Below are 23,351 nucleotides of genomic sequence, written 5' to 3' on the forward strand. Positions count from 1 at the left end.
TTTTTGAGACATATTAATGACCTGGACTTGGGTATACAGGGTATAATTTCAAAGTTTGCAGATGACACGAAATTCGGGAATGTAGTAAACAATGTGGAGGATAGTAACAGACTTCAGGCTGATATAAACAGACTGGTGAAATGGGCAGACACATGGCAGATAAAATTTAATGCAGAGAAGTGTAAAGTGATATATTTTGGTAGGAAGAATGAAGAGAGGCAATATAAACTAAATGGTACAATTTTAAAAGGGGGTGCAGGAACAGAGTGATCTGGGGATTTATGTACACAAATCTTTGAAGGTGGCAGGACAAGTTGAGAAGGCTGTTAAAAAAGCATATGGGATGCCTGGGCTTTATAAATAGAGACAGAGTACAAAAGCAAGGAAGTTATGCTAAACCTTTATAAAACACTCGTTAGGCCTCAGCTGGAGTATTGTGTTAAATTCTGGGCACCACACTTTAGGAAGGATATGAAGGCCTTAGAGAAGGTGCAGAGGAGATTTACTAGAATGGTACCAGGGATGAGGGACTTCAGTTATGTGGAAAGATTAGAGAAGCTGGAGTTGTTCTCCTTAGAGCAGAGAAGGTTAAGAGGAGATTTGATAGAGGTGTTCAAAATCATGAAGGGTTTTGATAAGAATCAATAAGAAGAAACTGTTTCCAGTGGCAGAAGGGTCAGTAACCAGAGGACACAGATTTAAGGTGATTGGCAAAAGAACCAGAGGCGACATGAGGAAATTTTTTTTAACGCAGCAATGATCTGGAATGCACGGCCTGAAGCAGTGGTGGAAGCAGATTCAATAGTAACTTTCAAAAGAGAATTGGATAAATACTTGAAGGGAAAAAATGTAGAGGGTTATGGGGAAAGAGCAGGGGAGTGAGACTAATTGGATGGCTCTTTCAAAGAGCCGACACAGGCACAACGGCCTCTTCCTGTGTTGGATCATACTATGTTACTGCAGGTCTGTCCGAAGGATTTATAGTCGGCTGCAGCATAAGTTTTCAAACTGAGGCCCCTGGAGGCTCAGGGCCCTCGAGGACCCACAAAGGCATCAGGTTTCTGCCCACCTCATCAGATGTCTGTACCTGCTGACTTACATTATTTCTGTTGCTGTATACCAATCAAGAACTTTTCTACAATGATAGCTCTGATTTCCCAATACTGTCTTTCAGACCCAAAGACAACTGGTCCCTCGGAGTCAGTGAATATTTGTGGGCAGTCCTCCCACACAAATGCTGGGAAACTGGGCTACCGGCAAATATCACATTCCAGAGGAATAAAATGAGTGTGGTTCAGGGCTGTAACAGAATCAAAAGGGCTCAGGTGAAGGAGTCAAAAAGCAAAACTTAGAGAGTCTTCATAACCTTATCATGGTGTTACAGCCTATCATACACTCCCAGCCATCTTTTAAGAAACTGCAATCTTTCAATTTTTATCCAGCTCTCCCATCTTTTGTGCAGCTACTGCCATTATAATAAGAAACTTCCACCATGCGGTATTCAGCTAATGACTGTGGTTTTAAAAAAAATTCCTGAGTAAAGTAAATTGGATTCTTGTTGCATAACCAGAAGGAACATTTTTATGGAGATTTAAAGAGAATGAATCAACAGTTGGCTGTTGTGTGATTTTCTTAATGAATGTTTTAAGCGTTTGAGCTGCAAGCAGATAAATCATGGTCACACAATGTTTTGTTTTGGTTGCTAAGCGATTAGGTTAAGAGAAAGAAAGCAGAAAAATGGACCAAGACTGATAAAATCTGTGGCTAAACATTTTCATTCTAAAGGGAACGGCATCACTGATCACCCTTTGTAAAAGCAACAAGAGTTATTAACTGGCTTCTCCCTTGCCTCAGCTGGACAGAGGGCAGACCAAGGTATGGACCAAGAAGGTTCACCTCAGTCCTTTGGCTTGATGGGCCTCCTTCTGTGCTGCAATGATTCTTTGATTAAGTGGTAGCAGAAATGCTACAATTAGACAATTGGCATCTGTGCCCCTGGGTTAGGGTGGGTGAAAAAAAAAAATCAACCAATCTTCCCACTCCCAATAATTCCTGCTACAAGTGCATGAGTGAACGAAGTGCTCATGTGTAAACATGACTGACACCCTGTTACCACAGCATAAGCAATCACTGTACCTTTACATCTTCATCAAGCTTCATAATCTTCTTGATACGAGCCAAGGGGAGATCTTGCACCTTGAAATCATTCTGTTGGGTCAGGTATGAAAAAAAAAGAGCCAGAAAGAGTGGGTTAAAACACACTGTGAAAGCTGCTACATCATCCCGAATAAATAACTACCGGAGAAATTACCCCTATTGCATTTAAGCAAAGTCGAGATAGGTGGCCTGTACTAGATGTTTTCAAATGATCAGTAACTACAGCCCACTCCAAACAGATCCCCAGTTACACAAGTCCCTCTGAAGTAAGACAACTAGTTCTCTATTCTGGATTTTTTCACATTTTGGTCTGAGACTGCGAGGTCCTGCTCTGGGTGTGGATCAGAGAACTGGAAGTGCAGTATAACAGCCCCATCTCCAACCTGCCACCCACTAGCAGCGCAGTCCTGCTCCTCACAACATCAGCACTTCCAATATTCATTTTAAGATTACAGCTCACAGTATGCAGGGATTAACTTTATAATGAAGGGAATTAACACAGAGATTCTTTGGAGCTTAAAGTTGTTTTAAGGCTTATTAAATGAGTTAATAGTCTTTCAGACAGGAAAAAGTATAAAAAGCAGCTAACGTCAACCAAAAGAAATATTAGGCAAGCTAAAATGAATTGAGAAAGGAACATAGTTGAACGTGGCCAAGTAATGCAGAGGCATTTTTTGCTCAAAAGTCTGTTAGAAAACAAATAGGACTGTTGCAGGAGGATTGGGATAAAGAAAAAGACTTGCATTTATATAGCGCCTTTCACGACCTCAGGACGTCCCAATGCGCTTTACAGCTAATTACTTTTTGAAGTGTAGTTACTGTTGTAATGTAGGGAAAAAAATCAGCAGCCAATTTGCACATAGTAAGCTCCCACAAGCAGCAATGTGATAATGACCAGTTAATCTGTTTCTTAGGTGATTGAGGGATCAATATTGGCCAGGACACCGGGGAGAATGTCCCTGCTCTGCCATGGGACCTTTACGTCCACCTGAGAGGGCAGGCGGGGCCTCGGTTTAACATCTCATCCAAAAGGCGGCACCTGACAGTGAGCACTCTCTCATTATTGTACTGAATTGTCGGCCTAGATTTTGTGCTCAAGTATCTGGAGTGGAACTTGAACCCACAATCTTCTGACTCAGAGGCTACCAACTGAGCCATAGCTGACACCTAAATCTGTAGAATTATAGACAATGACAACAGCACGGCAGAGAGGTTGTTTTTAAACTGAGAGGGTTGGATCTGCCCTTTGAATAACAGACAGAACAAAAACTCATGCTTACATATCGAGGGAAATGGTGCACACTAAACCAAAGGAGCTCAAGGTGGAAAAATTACCAGGGCCCGATTTAATTTATCCTAGGATACTGGGGGAAATGGCCAAGGTAGTTGATGATGCCCTAGTATATATTTTCAATAGTTCACTAAGAACTGGGTAAGTGCTGGATGGCTGGAGGAAGATGCATGTTGTACGCTTATTTAAAAAAGGATTCAAATCACAACCTTGAAACTATAGACCAGTGTTTTACTCTCAGTGGTGGGAACATTAATGGAAAGCACCATTAGGGATCGTGTTAATGATCACCTACAACGCTCACACCTGATTGGGGATACTCTACGCAGTTTCAGAAAATAGCAGTCGTGTTTGACAAACTGGATCCAGTTGTTTTTGGGAAGAAGTTACTAGAACGGGAGATCTGGTACACGTCATCATGCAGACATTTCAAAAACGCTTTCTATCAAGTGCCACAGGAGTGACTCTGTGCTAAAATTTAGTCCTATAGTGTCACCGGTGATATTGCAGATGGACTGCAAATTAGCTAAAGGACTGTAGGTAGATGGTGGTTTTAAACGGGGCTGCTGCCCAATGGGGTCTGGTCATTAGTGTGCTGCCCCAGGCTTCGGTGCTGGGTTCCCTCCTGTTTATTAATGATCTGGAGTATAGATAGTGTGATTATTAAATTACACAGCTGATACTAAATTTTGCAGTAGAGCTGGGACCATAGAAGAATGAAATAGATTACAACTGGATTTATACAGATTGGGGAAGTGGGCCCTAGATTGGCAAATGTCCTTCAATGTAGATAACAGTACAGTTATGCACACAAGTGCACACAATTCAGGTACAGCTTACAACATGAGTGAGTGTAGATTAAAGATGACAGGAAGGGTGAGATAGTTGGGAGTGGTCAATAACTGCTCCATAAAGGTTCAAGCTCAGTGTCAAGTGGCTGCAGCCATAGCAAACGCTCCAGGACGGTACTGCCCGAACAGGTCATGATAAAACCAGGGCCACGACAGTAGGGTTATGAGGGGCTGGTCCCATCCACACTCTGCACAGGGAGGATATTTTGACTCTAGAGAAGGTTCAGAGTGGGGCAACGAGGCCGATCCCCAGCCTAAGCTCATCGAATTATTTAGTCAGATTCCGTGCCTTAGGTTTCACGGAAGAGGCGTTGACCTTAAGTGGATCTGATTCAGATATTTCAAATTGTTGAGGGCATTGATAACGTACAAGTGGTTAAATTGTTTGGGGTGACGGGGCTGGGTAGAACCAAGGGCCATCTTTTTATAGAGAGGAAGTAGGGAAGTGAGGATTTTTGTGCACAAATTTTATTTTTCCTCAGTGGGAGAGGAACCTGTGGAATAACTCGAGAGGGTAGTGAAGATGGACTCCTTGCAGTCCTTCAAGAAGGTGTTAGGTGCATTTTTGGAAAACAACAAGGTCATGGCAGAAGCAAGGTTAGATTTTGGTAATAACCAATAGGTTGGGGCCTCCTGGGGAATTGTCTGTCTGATTGACAGGTCAGAGGGGAATTTTTGACAGAGGTTTCTTGAATTGGCCACAGGTTTTTGTTCTTTGACTTTCCTAGGGGTTTCATGGGAAGGGAGGGGTAAGAAGAGGAGGAAGTCTGGGACACAGGGACTGGTCCAGTAAGTACAGCAAGCATGTGCCTAATGGTTTTTTTCTTACCCCGAACACATACCACAACATATGACATGTCTATAAACCACATCACCAAGAATGTTGTGGCCTCTATTCTCACCCACACCCCAGTAGTGGTGGTTTAGCAAGTAAAAGTTAACTTGATGTTTAAATTTCAAGTACTGTTGCTTCACACCAATTTTTTGTACATTCGCCCCTTGAAAAAAATCTAGGGCTCAAAATCCCGATCCATAGGATTTTCATAAAATTGCCGTGAGCGTTAAGCGAAGTGAACAGGCGGTGATAATGTACCGGTGTCAAGTTGCGTATCTCTTCCATGACGCGTGGCCAGAAAGTCTGGAGCAAGTGTTGGGCTTCACTGCTGCCACCTCCCTGAGAAGTTGTACTGAACGAACCATCTGCAGCGGCAGACATTCCTAGACCTGCAAGCAATCGGAAGCAAGAGTTTTAAACACCCTACGCCACACTGGTTACAGAAGAGATTTCCTCTGCACGCTGTGTGTAGTATCATGAATGCCTTCTTTAGAAACACATTTTTACAATTAATTTTTCTACACACTCATATCTTTAAAAAAGAGATCTGAGGTTTCAGTGCAGGCAACGTCCTGATCCTGTACTCACCAGAAACTATCTGTGCCTTTGCGAGAACATAAATCACTAACCAGAGCTTCTGGTAGTCAAAACATTACTGAAGCGACACTGTTGTCAAATAATGGACAGATTCTTGTGTATCACACATGCATTAATGCACCCACTCATCACCCACTCATTCATTCAGCCCTTTTAAAGAAAGCCATTTTCTCCAGGCCCTTACTCTTGCTAGGGTACAGCTCTCCCGAACCTCATTCAAGGTGCCAATCTTCACGTCACAGCCACGGCAGCAAGATTCATTAGGTTATTCAATCACAAGACAGCATCATAGCTGAGCCTAAAGCTGCCACATCTGACATCCAGACGTGCACTTTCCAGCAGATGCCAGGATGACTCACTTTCACACTGAGTACTTACATTTACCAACACAGGCACTGAGGGAGATAGCAGCCCCCATTTTCAAGCATTTATTTCTCTCCCTCTTAGTTCCAATCTTAGACTGTGGGCAGGCCTGTGCTAGTGTCACTACCAGGAGCAAAACAAAGCTGCTGTGGGTGAAACACCAACTCTACAACACCCTTTTTATTTCCCTTCCAAAAATTGGTGAGGCAAGATTGCGGTATCTTAACAGTCTGAGCTACAGTACTGGGTCCCCAACTGCTAGGTCTAGGAGACCCCAAATGGGTTTCATATACAATCATTATTAGATTTACAATGATAAATTTAGAGTTTTCCCCTTGTTTCATGAGTCATTACAAGGAGCCTTTTCCCCTTTCATCCTGTGGGATCCATAAGCAGTAATACTCAGTAGCTGGGAAGCTAGGTCAGAGCTCAAAATTAGAATCTGGCCTAACAGAATTTATCATTTGGTAGCCAACTTCAATATTAGGCTGTTAAGACCATCACAAAGTAGCTGATATTATACTATAGCCAATCCCATACTCATCATATTGGACATACTTGCATACACCCAACTTCAGGGATCACCGAAAGCAGTGTTCCCACTCGGCAGATCAATAAATTATAGAAAATAAAACTCACTTGAACAAATACACTTTACGGTTGAATGATGTGCATCTTATGTGATAACTCTTAACCATCACCTCAAGTTACTCCTGCCACTGATAGACATAACCCCAGTGTTATTCAGCTCAAAATCCTCTCTCCAAACACAAACCAAATCCGGAAGAAAAAAAGTTATGACTTTACCACTGGGTGTTTTTTCACTGTTCAAGGGGACATGCTATGAAAATTTCACACATTCATTACACTTCAGTAAAATCCAAGAGACAACACTGGAATATCAGGAGTCAAATGGAAAGAGAATGGCTTAAATCCAACCTTCAATGTCAAGAGACAGGCCCACATCAGCTGCGGTGGCAATGTAATCAAATGTGGGAGTATGTAATTCAGAATTGTAAATCTAGAATGTGGCTAAATGTAAGGGGATATATGAGAAGTAATAGGTCCCATCATCCTCCGGGTAAGAAGATTGTCCCCTCTGGCAGCCCAGCTTATGGATCATCAGAACGGTTAAACTGAAGACATACCTCTGAACTCAGCAACTTTAATCGGAGATCTATCACTTCTCAGAATTTTTAAACTTCCCCAGTTACTAATTTAGCTGGAACTTTAAACTCTCAGGTTACCAGTACAGGGTAATGAATTACTTCCAAGAGTAATATCTTGTTGGAAACAAGCATTTGTTTGGTTTAATATAAATAGTTTTAGGAAAAACCTAACACACGTGATTTCACTTGCCTTGCACTAACTCTGAGCTTCCAATTTGTGAATAATACTTCAGAATTCACAAGGAAAATGGTCACATGTAACAGTGGAGTCCAAAGATTAATTTACATTTCCTATATTTATAACACTGACTCTAAAGTGTCAGGTGTGCTTTTCTACTGTGCTAGTAGAATTGACAAAATGCGACTGAATCACCGATGTGCCAGTGGGATGGGTGGGGACAGAATGAAATCAGTCTGTGAAGCCCAAGGTGGTCAAATGACCTGTCCCACTCAATGCCTAGGCTCACACATGAGGTACAGACCATTGGGTGAGGTGCTGCGGTTTGCCTGGAGCTCATAGGACTGTGCCTCAGCAAGAATCAGCATTTCGGGAGGGGAAAAGGAAAAAAATCTATTTTAAAAAATGGTAAAGAAATGAAAGCTTGGGGGAAATTCTAATTTTAGATTATGTAAAATTCAAAACAACACAATCTTTATTATATGAAGATGCCAACCACATTCTGGTACCAATATAATTGCTTTAATATGTTATTAAAGAACTGCTGGTTAAAACCTCTTATGATTGAAGACTAAAATTTAATTCTCAGAATAAATAGGATTTGTCCTACTAGATTGGACTCTTATTCTGTTTATATTCAGTACAGTATGGGTTTCAACAGAGATTTTTACCGTTAGTAGGATTTGCATGTTGAGTGTCATGGGTTACTTTAAAATGCAAGTTTCAATTAAAACAATGAAATGAAGTTGCCAGGGTCTTCTAGTCTTACACTGGATTGTGTTTGCAGTTGGGATGGGTGCAAACACTGCACACTATTTAGATCACTGTGCTCTGAAATTTAGCGGGAGGTGAATATCTTGGTTGAAAATACACCCAGGCATCAGAATGATATCTGAAGGTACAGATGGTGTACCTTCTGAATGCCTGGCAGTAATGTGATTGGAGGACAAACTATCAGATTTGGGCAACAAGATAGTGATCGCAAACTGTGTCACTAACAAATATGTTGCTCAGCCAACTCTCCTCAAGCAAAAGAGGCTGATTCTGAAATCTGGTTAAGAACTAGCCCTTCAAAGAAATCATTAAAGTAGGGTTTAAAAAAAAAACCCTGCTTTTGCTGAGGACTGTCCATCTATTGACTTTCCCTAAGCTGATTCAAGCAGACTCAATAGTATGCTGCTTGCGGGAAGGCAGGGTATCGCAGGAAGGCGGCACTATGGAAGCAGTTCCATGTATAACCTGTTAGAATCATAGAAAGGTTACAGCAGGAAGGAGGCCATTCAGCCCATGGAGTCTGCACCGGCTCTATGCAAGAGCAATCCAGCTAGTCCCACTTCCCTGCCCTATCCCTGTAGCGCTGAATGGATCCAGGCTACCCAACAGGGTGAACAGAGGGACTGCACGGTCAAATCAACGATGGTCACAAATGGGACCGTGCATTCTGATCAGACTCCTCCCAGTGTTAGGGTTTTCAGCAATCCACACTACAGGCCTGCACTTGGGAGGGGGCAGGTCAGCCTGCCTGCAACCAGAATAAAACATCAGACTCAGCAGAGAGTGCCACCATCAGTAACAGTTTAGTTGTGCCACCCTTGACACTTTGCCTCAAGTGGCAGGCAGCACAGGCAGCTCCAGAAGTGAGCCCTCGACGCTGCCTGAAGCAGGTACATACCGTATTATGTTATATTACAGCCTCCGAAGACAGTGCCGTAATATGAAACCAATCCTGCAGCACATGCACAAATCTGAAATCCCGGTAGCCCACAACGAAAACAAGAGTTTCAGACGTTGAGCAGTTTGTGAAGACACTCGAATCCTGGGATTGTGTTACAGCCTCACAACCACCTTGGATAAAGTGTGACACATGCCACTTACTTCTACATGAAATTTTAAAATCAAGCATGGAGTGAGTTACTAAAGGCATGAACCAGCAAGAGATTCTACCTGCCTCGAAAGGCTGTACTAAATGCACACCATTAGGAGGGTCACTGCAGAACAAAACACAGTGATTACAACTTTCATACAATGGCAGATCTGCAAGTACACTCTCTACAAACCATGAATCAGATCTAGACCAAGGTGCCTGAAGTCTGGAAAGCTCATAATGAGATAGTGAGATGGGATAACAACGAGACACAAACATCTGGATTCTACGGATGTGTTTTACAAGTTTCTACCCTGAATTATAACTTATAACACCCAAAATGACAACAGCGTCACAGCCAAGCTTCACCTGACTTCCACACTTACGTGCTCAGCAGAAACCCTGATGATATTTCCCCTACCGACTCCAGGAATACGGTAACTTATTGCAGAGATACTGCTGCGGCCCCGACTAAAATCAGCTAACTTAACCAGCCCAGTGATCGAACAGAGGACACTGCTGGCAGGTGAAAACGACTGGGGTATCTATACTGCTATTTTTTTTTCCTTTCTTCTTATCCTTGCTACATTCTATTATGTGTGGCTGCCTCAGCTTGTGCTCGAATGGTCCAGCATCTGCACTCATACAGTGACCAACTCTTCAATAAACCACGAGTCACAAACACCAGACTGTGGCTATGCACATCTCAGTTTCCAATTATCCAAGGGGTCTGCTATACCATCTGAAGGGGTGCTCTTTCTCTGGCTGGCACCGAATTTCTGCTGTGCTGCTTATAACGGTCAGGGCTGGGCAAAAGGTTTTAAAGTTACATGGTGCTTGACTAGACACCCATTTAAATTGAGGCTTTACTTGCATGTTCTAGAGAAAATCTTTCTTTTAAAAAAAGGAATATAGTATCCCTTGCTGAAAACGATGAGCTAGTCAATGCAACAGCCCACAGTGGGTCGAATACAAGAAAGCTGAAAAAGAAAAAAGGTCGGATTGGAGATGGAAGGCTAAATACACTGACACTTGCAAATTGACAAGATACTTTGGCATTTCTGAGCAGTAACAAAAAACAACTTTAGCAGGTTACATTTCCCAGCCTTGCAACATTTAAAAGTAGTTGCAATTTTTAATGTGGGATTATAAATTAGCAAGTCCCCATTGGGCACATGGAACATTTCTGTACCCAATCTTATTGCCAAGGTCAGGTACAGCGTGGGTTATATGTAGAGACAATAAAGTTTTCTCTATAACATCCAGTAAAGTACTCCCAGGTCAGATAGATGCAGAGCAAAGTTTCCTCTTGTATTTTAACCCCTACTTGACTCTGACAGTCACATTTTCCACGTCAGCTGTTTCCATACTTTTTCCAAGTGTACCAATTTTGTACTAACATGTATTGTTCTATATGTATAAATGCGTAGGCTTCGAGGAGCTCCTGAACATTTACCTGACGAAGGAGGAAGCCTCCGAAAGCTTGTAGATTTCAAATAAAAATTGTTGGACTATAACTTGGTGTTGTAAAATTGTTTACAATTGTCAACCCCAGTCCATCACCGGCATCTCCACATCAGTACTAATTAGGAGTAGTTTTGTGCAGTGGGCTCATTCCTTCTTGGACTTGGGTTGAGGCTGCTCCAAACTAATTTTCCTTAGGACTTACAGCTAACATCCCATCAATCCAGAATGAATTCAAATCCAGCTCCCAGAAGTGAAAGAAAAAGTATTAATATAGTGCCTTTGGCCTCAAATGTCCCAAATTGCTTCACATATGAAGAATTATTTTGAAGTAATAGTCACTGTTATTACGTAGGCAAATGCAGTAGCCATTTTGCACACAGCAAGATCCCACAAACAGCAATGAGATAAATAATCAATTGGAGTAGTGTTGGCCAGGACACGGAGAACCTACTGCTCTTCTTCAAATAGCACAATAGTGTCTTTTAACTTCCAATGACCCAAAATTCCAGGGTTTAGCGTCTTATCTAAAGGATGAAACCCCTGACAATGCAGCAATGGTGCATCAAGCTAGCTTGTGCACAAGTGGGGCTCGAATCCACAACCTTCAGATTCAGAGCTGGGAGTACTATCACTGAGCCAAGCTGACACTTCCTCTATTGTAATGTGGTATCCAGTCCCCCGTGATTCTGATTGCAATGTCAGATACTGAACCATGATTAGAACAGGTTAGAGTTTGCTTTGTTTCGGATTCTTGGACAGAATTAAATATTTCTCAGTACATTCCAGGGTGTGGTTGGTCACTCAGCAATAACTGGCATTCTTATCCCTTACATTCAGTACAACTGGCAATTAAAATGAGCACTCTTGCATTTAAATGAAGGGTGGAGTAGATGGTATTGTGGGAATGGGCGAGAAACGGTCAACAATTGATGCCGTTATTAAAGACAAAACCCCGCCAGCACACCCTGCTTTCATAGTACAAGAACTTTAATAAGTGTGTGTATTCACAATATTTAATGATACAACATTCAACATCTCCATGTAGATAATACTGTACGACTGCTGGGAAGCACACTCTACACTGGTTTTGGTTGTGGCCCTGAAAGTCAGCACTTCAATGCACAGAGAACAGTCTCCCTCAATAAACCAGGTTCTTCTCTCCTCCAATTAACTCGCACTAACTGACAGAAAGCGGTTTGATATTTTGACGGGAATGGGATACTTAAATTGCTCCAACAGAAAAGGACACCCAACTTCTGACATATAACACACAGCAGAAACTAATCACAAACATAGATGGGATGCAGAATAGTCCAGCCACTGGGCTTTACTGTCACCAGCTGCAAACACTGGTAAACGATGGGAAGAGAGAGATTCGCCAATCACAAAGCAAAACTCTAATCAAAATGCAAGCTATGAGCACTAATAGACAGATTACTGTGAATTACTATTTGTTAAGGGTGGGTGGGAAAGATTCTGCAAACACACCCCAACATTTTGCTCTTCTGGAGAGGGGAGTAGTAATAGCTGCTACAATAGCATTGTAAGGCAATAACAGAGTCAGAGCAGAAATCACCCCAGGCTATGTTTGAAAAGATGTCAATAAGTGGAAAGGCAAGAGCTGGAAGCAGACTGCCTACTTGCCCTCTTAGATATGAAAATTGTGATGTTAAGTATGACAATGAGAGCAAGGCTTGAGCAGTTTGTGAATATCTGAACCCAACATCAGGTACATTATAACGCGCTCCCAGTTAACCAATAAATCACCCCTAATCGATACACCATCCAACTGCAGTCTCATTTGTTTCAGTGTAATCAAATATCACTGGGCGAAACTCTTCCGATCTTACAGAATGTTTACAGCTTGAAACAGGTAGGCCGGTATAGTGATGAAGGCATCCTGTGAATCATCAACAGGAAGGGACACTGTCAGCATTGCTTTATTGAGTTATTCAAAATATCCCACCTACCCCTTCAATTCCAAGATATCACCCATAATTTCCCCATTTGGACAAGCCAGTATCACCAATTTCAGACTGGTAGCAGTACAAAGAGCTTTGCTTGTGTGCATAACCATAACCCTAAGCTGTATTTGTGGGAGGATTTTGGACAGCACCAGCATATCCCTGAGTGAAATGGCTGTCTGTGTTTACTACATTACAATATGGCATTCCTTCAGAGCTGTGGTTGCTACTTACATGACAACCACTTTTGTTTTGCAACTGGCAATATACCATGTGGTAACTTATCCTGGCAGTGGAAGAAATGCATGCATGGGTATATTCTGACGGTGTGGGCCGTAATCTTGCACTGTAGAAGAATGAGAGCTTGGTGTGTAACCAAGAGCAAACCATTCCTTGGGTTACAACAAAGGAATCACTAGGGGACACATAAAAATTGATGAAGACAATCAGAACGTTTTCACCCAGGGGCTAAAAGAGTTCTGGGATAAGTTGAAAGGTCAACATAAATGTGCTCGAGAGACAATTAAATGTGTGTCTTGAGAGAGAACAGATTAAGGAATATGTAAGAATATGTAGGAGGAGAGATCAAAAACTAATGACCCTTTCCTATTTCTAAGAATTTGCATGTTCTTATCTGCAATGCTGGCAGAAGTCGGTAAGAAAATAGCGGTCCCCCAGTCTCATCTAGAAGAAGCAAATGCCCTACACAGGTGAGCCATTCTCTGTATTTTCCACCTCTGTGGATAGACAAAGAGCGGACTTCAAGGGGAACCATTCTCAAGTGTACGGCACACTTTTTACACAGTGGGAGGAGCCAGAAGAATCGTGCGTTACTTGTCACAATGCGTCCTGTGGAAGTAATTCACATTGAGGTGAATTAGTGTATCATATCATGTGTTTGCATGCAACATAAAGTTTACCAAACAGGTGAAAGAAGTAGTGTCTCTCATAACAACATCTAGCACTGTAGACTGGATGGACAACTTACAGGAACTATTTAAACCATCAAGCACTACATCCTTACACTTATCCCAATAAAAGGGCATATTTCCGTCCTCTAACCATACACTGTTACAACAAAATCTGTCACAAGCAGATTGTTTTGACTCAACTCTCACCTTTGTATAGTGTGCACACAGCAGCTGGCATCACATCATCCCAAAAACAAACGAAGGACAATCCTGCATTTGTTCCTTGGCCACAATTTCTCTTGAAATGTTTTCAGCACATCACAATAACTTATCAATCACCATAAGTTATCAATCCAGTTATTCTACTAAACTGCAACCTTTTCATCCAAATTACAAAACATACAGAAGACAATTACTTACAAGATGGAAAACCCTGTTGCAATGTCATGAAATGCTTAACATTTCATGTAGCAAAATGCTTTCATAACCTGCACCCCATTTCCTACCACTCAATGAGTTAATCGCACCCTTTGCACAGCTAACGAGGCAACTGTATCTCAAGGTCACTTACTTTCAGTTTAAGGCCCAGCTATGCCAACTTCAAGCATACTTCGTCAAACCCCTCACAACAGAAACAGGCAGGCTGCCATTGTAACACTATACAGATAAGAATCCTAATGGGCTTTTAGACAAATTGAAAAGTAAAAGTGTTGTTTACTGTCCATTCTATTTCTCCTTCGATGTTTCAATACTTACTTTGATAGTGACTGACTGGCTAAGCTATTCAAGCCAACATTCCAGTGACCTTCACTCACTATTCTCAAGCCAAACAAAAATACAGCACAGGGCACTCGTCTGTTTTTCTCCTTTTACGAGATATTACATGTTGTCTACGTAACTGAGGAAGGACTACTAAATTTCAAGTGGTTTGTCTTCTATAAGACTGCTACAATTGTATCCCAATAACAAAGTGAAGTCCCGGGATCTGTAATCAAAAAGTCACCGCCAATAATGGAAATACCATCTGAAGCCATTAAGAACTACAAGGCATTCAATAAAGGGACTGTCATCAGAAGATAGTAGCAGGATTTCTGAACAGTCAGACTCACAAATGTACAACTTCTAATTAAATTTACCATCCAGTTTTGGAATACTGTGAAAAGTCTGTTGAACCTGCCACTCTGGTCTGAACATACACACCACAACCACTCTAACCCACTCCAAAGTCTAACAGTCCAGAATATTGCTTTCATAGTGGACTTTTTAAAAATTCCAAACCAGATTTTTTGAGGGGTGGGAAAAGACTGGAGAATTCAAAAGTAGTGCACATTTTCCCCCAAACTAGTGGACTTGGGTATTATTTAACAGTTGTTTTTCTTAAATAACAACAGATAAATATGACCAAAGTAAAATCCTTCCAAAGCAGAACTAGGTCAAAATAAACATTTGTATTTCCTTTAATAATCAGTGCCTATTCACTGGCCTTTTTAAGAAAGGAATTCAAGGTTGCTCTAAGCCCTTCGATTGCTTGCATCTCGTTTGTAAAGAAAAGGAAAGCTGAAGGACACTGCAGAAATGTTTGAGCAGAGTAATATACAAGTAGCATTTTTTCACATTAATTTCATCGGATTTTTTGAGAGGATGGAAATCTTAGCCTTTGCAAACCCACCACAACATCGATGCAGCCATTCGCTCTTTCAGATTTAAGATAAATCCCAAACTTACCCTAACATCCAGCCTCACGGAATGCTTTTCCCTCCCCTGGTCCGGAGGGAGGGGAAAAGGGAGGAATGGAAGACACTCCTAGGCTCCAAAAAAGGAGGCCAACAATCAAAAGCGTCTCAAATTCAGAGAATCCCAAAGGAAGCTCCAGTGCAATGCAGACAGGACACATTGCAAAGTATAAACCTTGCTGCTCTGGAGCCAGTAAATGAACGCAATCGCCATTTTTCTTTGTCTTTCACTTGACCCCTGTCTCAGTGATAAACTCTCTACAACAAACCTGCAGCCTTTTTTCCCCACTGGCAAGTGAAGGCTGAAACTCAGCCCAACCTGCTACCCGTTCAAGACCCGCCTCCCCGGCAGGCCCGCTTTCAATTGGTCCGTGACGTCACCTCGCACGCGGAACGTGCGTCCTGATTGGAGCGCCGCCACGTCAATCGGCTAGCGACTTGACACTTCCGGTTTCAGGTTAGGTTGCCCCACAGACTAGGGGTCAGAGGAGGTAGGAGAGGCCTGAGCGCAGGACGCGCTGAGCAGCAGCGTTTAATGCAAAACATTACAATGCAATTTTAGGGCTCCAAATAAAAGGTCGCAGCGTTTTGCAATAAAGCAAATCTGAAAATTAAAATCCTGCATTTATGTGCGGGCGCAGTTGGGCATTTCCCCTTGGGAGTATGTGATGGCAGCAGGCTCGGATCGCAGTGCCCACCCCGCCGTGTAACCTTGCTTTGTTTCTCCCCCCATTTAATAGATTGCGGCTCTTTTTTTGTTGCAAACTTTCCGCCGCTTTTCCCTTCACCGAACTTGTCCCGCCCCCACGCCGTCCCCATTGGGCGGCTTCGTTCAGCGAGCATTCCATCCGGAGGCCGCGGCGGATCCGATTGGTCAAAAGCAACAGCAATCATTAAAAACCCATCGAGTCATTCTGAGGGATCCTCTCCCATTGACATTTACAGTCAGAGTGCTGCTCACCATCACTTCACCACACGCTTCGACTCAACATTGCTCAAACCAACAATTTTGCTAAACTAAAAGGCATCTCGCCACATAGCTCTTGTGAGGTGGTTTAAACATAAAAGAAAACTCAAGAATATTGTTTAAATATGGAATTCTGAAGTACAGAAATAATTTATTTCTACAATAAAACTTCCTCAAAGTGAACTCATTCTCTGTGTCTGGCATTCGGAATCCATGCTTGGGCAGATCCTCAATCAGGCAACATTAGGACCAGGGCCGGACAGGGCAACCGCAGGCACAGCTTCAACAGGGCCCGACAGGGCAACCGCAGGCACAGCATCAACAGGGCCCGACAGGGCAACCGCAGGCACAGCTTCAACAGGGCCCGACAGGGCAACTACAGGCACAGCATCAACAGGGCCCGACAGGGCAACCGCAGGCACAGCTTCAACCGGGCCCGACAGGGCAACTACAGGCACAGCATCAACAGGGCCCGACAGGGCAACCGCAGGCACAGCATCAACAGGGCCCGACAGGGCAACCTCAGGCACAGCATCAACAGGGCCCGACAGGGCAACCGCAGGCACAGCATCAACAGGGCCCGACAGGGCAACGACAGGCACAGCTTCAACAGGGCCCGACAGGGCAACCGCAGGCACAGCATCAACAGGGCCCGACAGGGCAACCACAGGCACAGCATCAACAGGGCCCGACACGGCAACCACAGGCACAGCATCAACAGGGCCCGACAGGGCAACTACAGGCACAGCATCAACAGGGCCCGACAGGGCAACTGCAGGCACAGCTTCAACAGGGCCCGACAGGGCAACTGCAGGCACAGCTTCAACAGGGCCCGACAGGGCAACGACAGGCACAGCATCAACAGGGCCCGACAGGGCAACTGCAGGCACAGCATCAACAGGGCCCGACAGGGCAACTACAGGCACAGCTTCAACAGGGCCCGACAGGGCAACGACAGGCACAGCATCAACAGGGCCCGACAGGGCAACTGCAGGCACAGCAACACCGGGATCAGACTGGGCAAATACAGGAACAGCAACATTAGGGCCACACATAGCAACCACAGGCACACCAACAGGATCACACAGGGCAATCACAGGCACAGCAAAACCAGGGTCTGACAGGGCAACAACAGGCATCGCAACATAAGGGTCAGAAAGGGCAACTACAGGCACATCAACAATGGGATCAGACAGGGAATTACAGGCACAGCAACACCAGGGTTTGACAGGGCACTTCAGGCATCGCAACATCAGGATCAGAAAGGGCAACTACAGGCACAGCAACACCAGGTTCTGACAGGGCAACTACAGACATTGCTACAACAGGGTCAGACAGACCACAGGCACAGCATCAACAGGGCCCGACAGGGCAACTACAGGCACAGCATCAAAAGGGCCCGACAGGGCAACTACAGACACAGCAACACCAGGGTATGACAGAGCACGTACAGGTATCGCAACATCTGGGCTAGAAAGGGCAACCACAGGCACAGCAACACCAGGGTATGACAGAGCACGTACAGGTATCGCAGCATCTGGGCTAGGAAGGGCAACCGCAGGCACAGCAACAACAGGGCCGGACAGGGCAACCACAGGCACAGCAACAACAGGGCCGGAGAGGGCAACTACAGGCACAGCAACAACAGGGCCGGAGAGGGCAACTACAGGCACAGCAACAACAGGGCCGGAGAGGGCAACTACAGGCACAGCAACAACAGGGCCGGAGAGGGCAACTACAGGCACAGCAACAACAGGGCCGGAGAGGGCAACTACAGGCACAGCAACAACAGGGCCGGAGAGGGCAACTACAGGCACAGCAACAACAGGGCCGGAGAGGGCAACTACAGGCACAGCAACAGGGCCAGACAGGGCAACTACAGGCACAGCAACAGGGCCAGACAGGGCAACTACAGGCACAGCAACACCAAGGTCAGAAAGGGCAAATACAGGCACAGCAACATTAGGGCCACACATAGCAACCACAGGCACACCAACAGCATCACACAGGGCAATGACAGGCACAGCAAAACCAGTGTCAGACAGGGCAACAACAGGCACAGCAAAACCAGGGTCAGACAGGGCAACAACAGGCACAGCAAAACCAGTGTCTGAGAGGGCAACAACAGGCACAGCATCAACAGGGCCCGACAGGGCAACTACAGGCACACCAAAACCAGGGTCAGACAGGGCAACGACAAGCACAGCAACAACAGGGTCAGACAGGGCAACTACAGGGTCAGCAACAGCAGAGTATGACAGGGCAACAGGCATCACAACATCTGGGTTAGAAAGGGCAACTACAGGCACAACAACAGGGCCAGACAGAGCAACTACAGGCACAACAACAGGGCCAGACAGAGCAACTACAGGCACACCAAAACCAGGGCCAGACAAAGCAACTACAGGCACACCAAAACCAGGGCCAGACAAGGCAACCACAGGCACAGCGACAACGGGGCCGGACAGGGCAACCACAGGCACAGTTACAACAGGGCCGGACAGGGCAACCACAGGCACAGCTACAACAGGGCCGGACAGGGCAACCACAGGCACAGCGACAACAGGGCCGGACAGGGCAACCACAGGCACAGCGACAACAGGGCCGGACAGGACAACCACAGGCACAGCGACAATGGGGCCGGACAGGACAACCACAGGCACAGCAACAACAGGGCCGGAGAGGGCAACTACAAGCACAGCAACAACAGGGCCAGACAGGGCAACTACAGGCACAGCAACACCAAGGTCAGAAAGGGCAAATACAGGCACAGCAACATTAGGGCCACACATAGCAACCACAGGCACACCAACAGCATCACACAGGGCAATGACAGGCACAGCAAAACCAGAGTCAGACAGGGCAACAACAGGCACAGCAAAACCAGTGTCTGAGAGGGCAACAACAGGCACAGCATCAACAGGGCCCGACAGGGCAACTACAGGCACACCAAAGCCAGGGTCAGACAGGGCAACGACAAGCACAGCAACAACAGGGTCAGACAGGGCAACTACAGGGTCAGCAACAGCAGAGTATGACAGGGCAACAGGCATCACAACATCTGGGTTAGAAAGGGCAACTACAGGCACAACAACAGGGCCAGACAGAGCAACTACAGGCACAACAACAGGGCCAGACAGAGCAACTACAGGCACACCAAAACCAGGGCCAGACAAGGCAACCACAGGCACAGCGACAACAGGGCCGGACAGGGCAACCACAGGCACAGCGACAACGGGGCCGGAGAGGGCAACTACAGGCACAGCAACAACAGGGCCGGAGAGGGCAACTACAGGCACAGCAACAACAGGGCCGGACAGGGCAACTACAGGCACAGCAACACCAAGGTCAGAAAGGGCAAATACAGGCACAGCAACATTAGGGCCACACATAGCAACCACAGGCACATCAACAGCATCACACAGGGCAACTACAGGCACAGCATCAACAGGGCCCGACAGGGCAACTACAGGCACACCAAAACCAGGGTCAGACAGGGCAACTACAGGGTCAGCAACAGCAGAGTATGACAGGGCAACAGGCATCACAACATCTGGGTTAGAAAGGGCAACCACAGGCACAGCAACAACAGGGCCGGACAGGGCAACTACAGGCACAACAACAACAGGGCCGGAGAGGGCAACCACAGGCACAGCAACAACAGGGCCGGAGAGGGCAACTACAGGCACAGCAACAACAGGGCCGGAGAGGGCAACTACAGGCACAGCAACAACAGGGCCGGAGAGGGCAACTACAGGCACAGCAACAACAGGGCCGGAGAGGGCAACTACAGGCACAGCAACAACAGGGCCGGAGAGGGCAACTACAGGCACAGCAACAACAGGGCCAGACAGGGCAACTACAGGCACAGCAACACCAAGGTCAGAAAGGGCAAATACAGGCACAGCAACATTAGGGCCACACATAGCAACCACAGGCACACCAACAGCATCACACAGGGCAACTACAGGCACAGCATCAACAGGGCCCGACAGGGCAACTACAGGCACACCAAAACCAGGGTCAGACAGGGCAACTACAGGGTCAGCAACAGCAGAGTATGACAGGGCAACAGGCATCACAACATCTGGGTTAGAAAGGGCAACCACAGGCACAGCAACAGGGCCACTACAGGCACAACAACAGGGCCAGACAGGGCAACTACAGGCACAACAACAGGGCCAGACAGGGCAACTACAGGCACACCAAAACCAGGGCCAGACAAGGCAACCACAGGCACAGCGACAACGGGGCCGGACAGGGCAACCACAGGCACAGTTACAACGGGGCCGGACAGGGCAACCACAGGCACAGCTACAACGGGGCCGGACAGGGCAACCACAGGCACAGCGACAACAGGGCCGGACAGGGCAACCACAGGCACAGCGACAACAGGGCCGGACAGGACAACCACAGGCACAGCGACAACGGGGCCGGACAGGACAACCACAGGCACAGCGACAACGGGGCCGGACAGGACAACCACAGGCACAGCAACAACAGGGCCGGAGAGGGCAACTACAAGCACAGCAACAACAGGGCCAGACAGGGCAACTACAGGCACAGCAACACCAAGGTCAGAAAGGGCAAATACAGGCACAGCAACATTAGGGCCACACATAGCAACCACAGGCACACCAACAGCATCACACAGGGCAATGACAGGCACAGCAAAACCAGAGTCAGACAGGGCAACAACAGGCACAGCAAAACCAGTGTCTGAGAGGGCAACAACAGGCACAGCATCAACAGGGCCCGACAGGGCAACTACAGGCACACCAAAACCAGGGTCAGACAGGGCAACGACAAGCACAGCAACAACAGGGTCAGACAGGGCAACTACAGGGTCAGCAACAGCAGAGTATGACAGGGCAACAGGCATCACAACATCTGGGTTAGAAAGGGCAACTACAGGCACAACAACAGGGCCAGACAGAGCAACTACAGGCACAACAACAGGGCCAGACAGAGCAACTACAGGCACACCAAAACCAGGGCCAGGCAGGGCAACTACAGGCACAGCGACAACGGGGCCAGACAGGGCAACTACAGGCACAGCGACAACGGGGCCAGACAGGGCAACTACAGGCACAGCGACAACGGGGCCAGACAGGGCAACTACAGGCACAGCGACAACGGGGCCAGACAGGGCAACTACAGGCACAGCGACAACGGGGCCAGGCAGGGCAACTACAGGCACAGCGACAACGGGGCCAGGCAGGGCAACTACAGGCACAGCGACAACGGGGCCAGGCAGGGCAACTACAGGCACAGCGACACCAGGGTCTGGCAAGGCAACTACAGGCAAAGCAACACCAGGGTTAGACAGGGCAACTACAGGCAGAGCAAAACTAGCATTGGACAGGGCAACGACAGGCTAGGGAGAGGAAACAAATTTAAATGGACCAAACCCAAGTTTGATCATAGTAAAGCTAACTGCAACAAAGTTAAGCAATGCCATCGACTATTTCCATCAATAATAACAAATTTTCAGCTCCCTGGTTTAGTAATCCCAACTGATCTGCTGCGGGACAAATAAGCAGCAAAAGTTGGTGAGAAAACTGATGAAATCATGGAAATGCTCAAGCAAACTTGGTTTTACTTATCACTGTCAAAAACTTCAATGATCTGTCCTAATGGAATATTGTTGCACCATGAAAGATTACAGTGAAAACTTACATCTTGCTCCAAGACTCAGTGCAATTCAAAGCTGTTCAGATCAGTAGATCTGACTGGAAATGAGTCACCCAAGTCTCTAATGTCAAAAGAATGTGACAGTTACATCAATTAGCTACATGATTATAATCTGGGCAATGTAACAGTTACTAGTGCTAAATATTGACTCCTATATTTGTGGCAGCAACAGTTGAACCTCAACATTTTGCATCAAACATAAAAGTCACACAGAATACAAACAGTGAAACTTGACACACTGCTTCTGCAAAAAGTCTCGCAGTGCATGCCGTCTCCTGGAACCCCCTCTCTCACAGTTAGCCATCATTTGTCGAACCAGAGTTCCTGGAGCATGCATCAGGCTGTAGGTAACCTGCAACTTGGTACCTATTACAATTTCCCCAAGTCTCACAAACAACACCAGGGCAAATTCATTTCTATGTGCAACTGTTATCTCCCTCTGCATCCTGTTATGTCACTTACTAAATAAGAACTTTCATATAAAAATGAAAGACTTGCATTTACGTAGCACCTTTCACAACCTCAGGACGTCCCAAAGCGCTTTACAGCCAATGCAGTACTTTCGAAGTAATGTAGGAATTGCAGCAGCCAATTTACGCACAGCAAGCTCCCTCAACCAGCAATGTGATAATGACCAGATAATCTGTTTTAGGTGTTGCTTGAGGGATAAATATTGCCCAGGACACCAGGGAGAACTCTCATGCTCTTCTTCGAAATAGTACCGTGGGATCTTATACATCCACTTGAGAGGGCAGACAGGGCCTCGTCTCATTGAAAGATGGCACCTCCAACAGTGCAGCACTCCCTCCGTACTACAATGGAGTATCAGCCTAAATTTTGAGCTCAAGTCTCTGGAGTAGGACTTGAACCCACAAACTTCTGACTCAGAGGTGAGGGTGCTGCCAATGAGCAACAGCTGTCACCTTTCACATCCTAAAACATTTCACACCAAATGAATTACTTTTAAGTGCAGTCAATGTTATTTTGCAGGCAAACACCGCAGTCAATTTGCATACTGCAAAGGTCCCACAATCAGCAAGAAGATACATGACCAATTAATCTGAATAGGTTGAGGGATAAATGTTCGCTGGGACAACTCCCCTGCTCTTCTTCAAATAGTGCTATGGGATCATTTACATCCACTTCTGACAATGCAGGGCTCCCTCACTACTGCAAAAAGTGTCAGACTAGATTACGGGAAGTCCTGGAGAGGGGCTTGAACTCATGATTCCTGACTCTGCCGTGGCTTATGTGCTACCACTAGGCCAAACTGACACAAGGGAAAATAAAAGCTATGGCAGGTTACCATC

The 23,351-nt window shown here is 45.9% G+C and overlaps 2 protein-coding genes across 4 annotated transcripts in view; one reads left to right on the top strand and one right to left on the bottom strand.

The window, feature by feature from the left end:
* The window catches only part of nfyc (nuclear transcription factor Y, gamma), a 73,289-nt gene that overhangs the window by 48,104 nt on the left and 1,834 nt on the right, over window positions 1-23,351 (bottom strand). For 2 of the 3 annotated variants that reach the window (XM_068006384.1, XM_068006382.1), the window contains exons 2-3: window positions 5,393-5,523; window positions 2,137-2,208 (exon numbers count right to left, since the gene is read on the bottom strand). In XM_068006384.1, the coding sequence (XP_067862485.1) occupies window positions 2,137-2,208; window positions 5,393-5,515 (195 nt within the window). In that variant the 5' untranslated portion in view covers window positions 5,516-5,523. Of the gene's footprint in view, window positions 1-2,136; window positions 2,209-5,392; window positions 5,524-15,372; window positions 15,667-23,351 lie in introns of those variants that run through there. The other variant, XM_068006383.1, reaches the window with a different exon arrangement.
* LOC137342477 (mucin-21-like) lies at window positions 16,561-17,496 on the top strand. Its single transcript, XM_068006366.1, has one exon. It carries the CDS (start codon window positions 16,561-16,563, stop codon window positions 17,494-17,496), a length of 936 nt encoding a protein of 311 aa, XP_067862467.1.

Source organism: Heptranchias perlo, chromosome 26, assembly GCF_035084215.1.
Source record: "Heptranchias perlo isolate sHepPer1 chromosome 26, sHepPer1.hap1, whole genome shotgun sequence".
Taxonomy (NCBI): Eukaryota; Metazoa; Chordata; class Chondrichthyes; order Hexanchiformes; family Hexanchidae; genus Heptranchias; species Heptranchias perlo.

Bases quoted from the DNA above. Each gene is read 5' to 3' on its own strand.
- LOC137342477 (XM_068006366.1), top strand. From the start codon at position 16,561: ATGCTTGGGCAGATCCTCAATCAGGCAACATTAGGACCAGGGCCGGAC.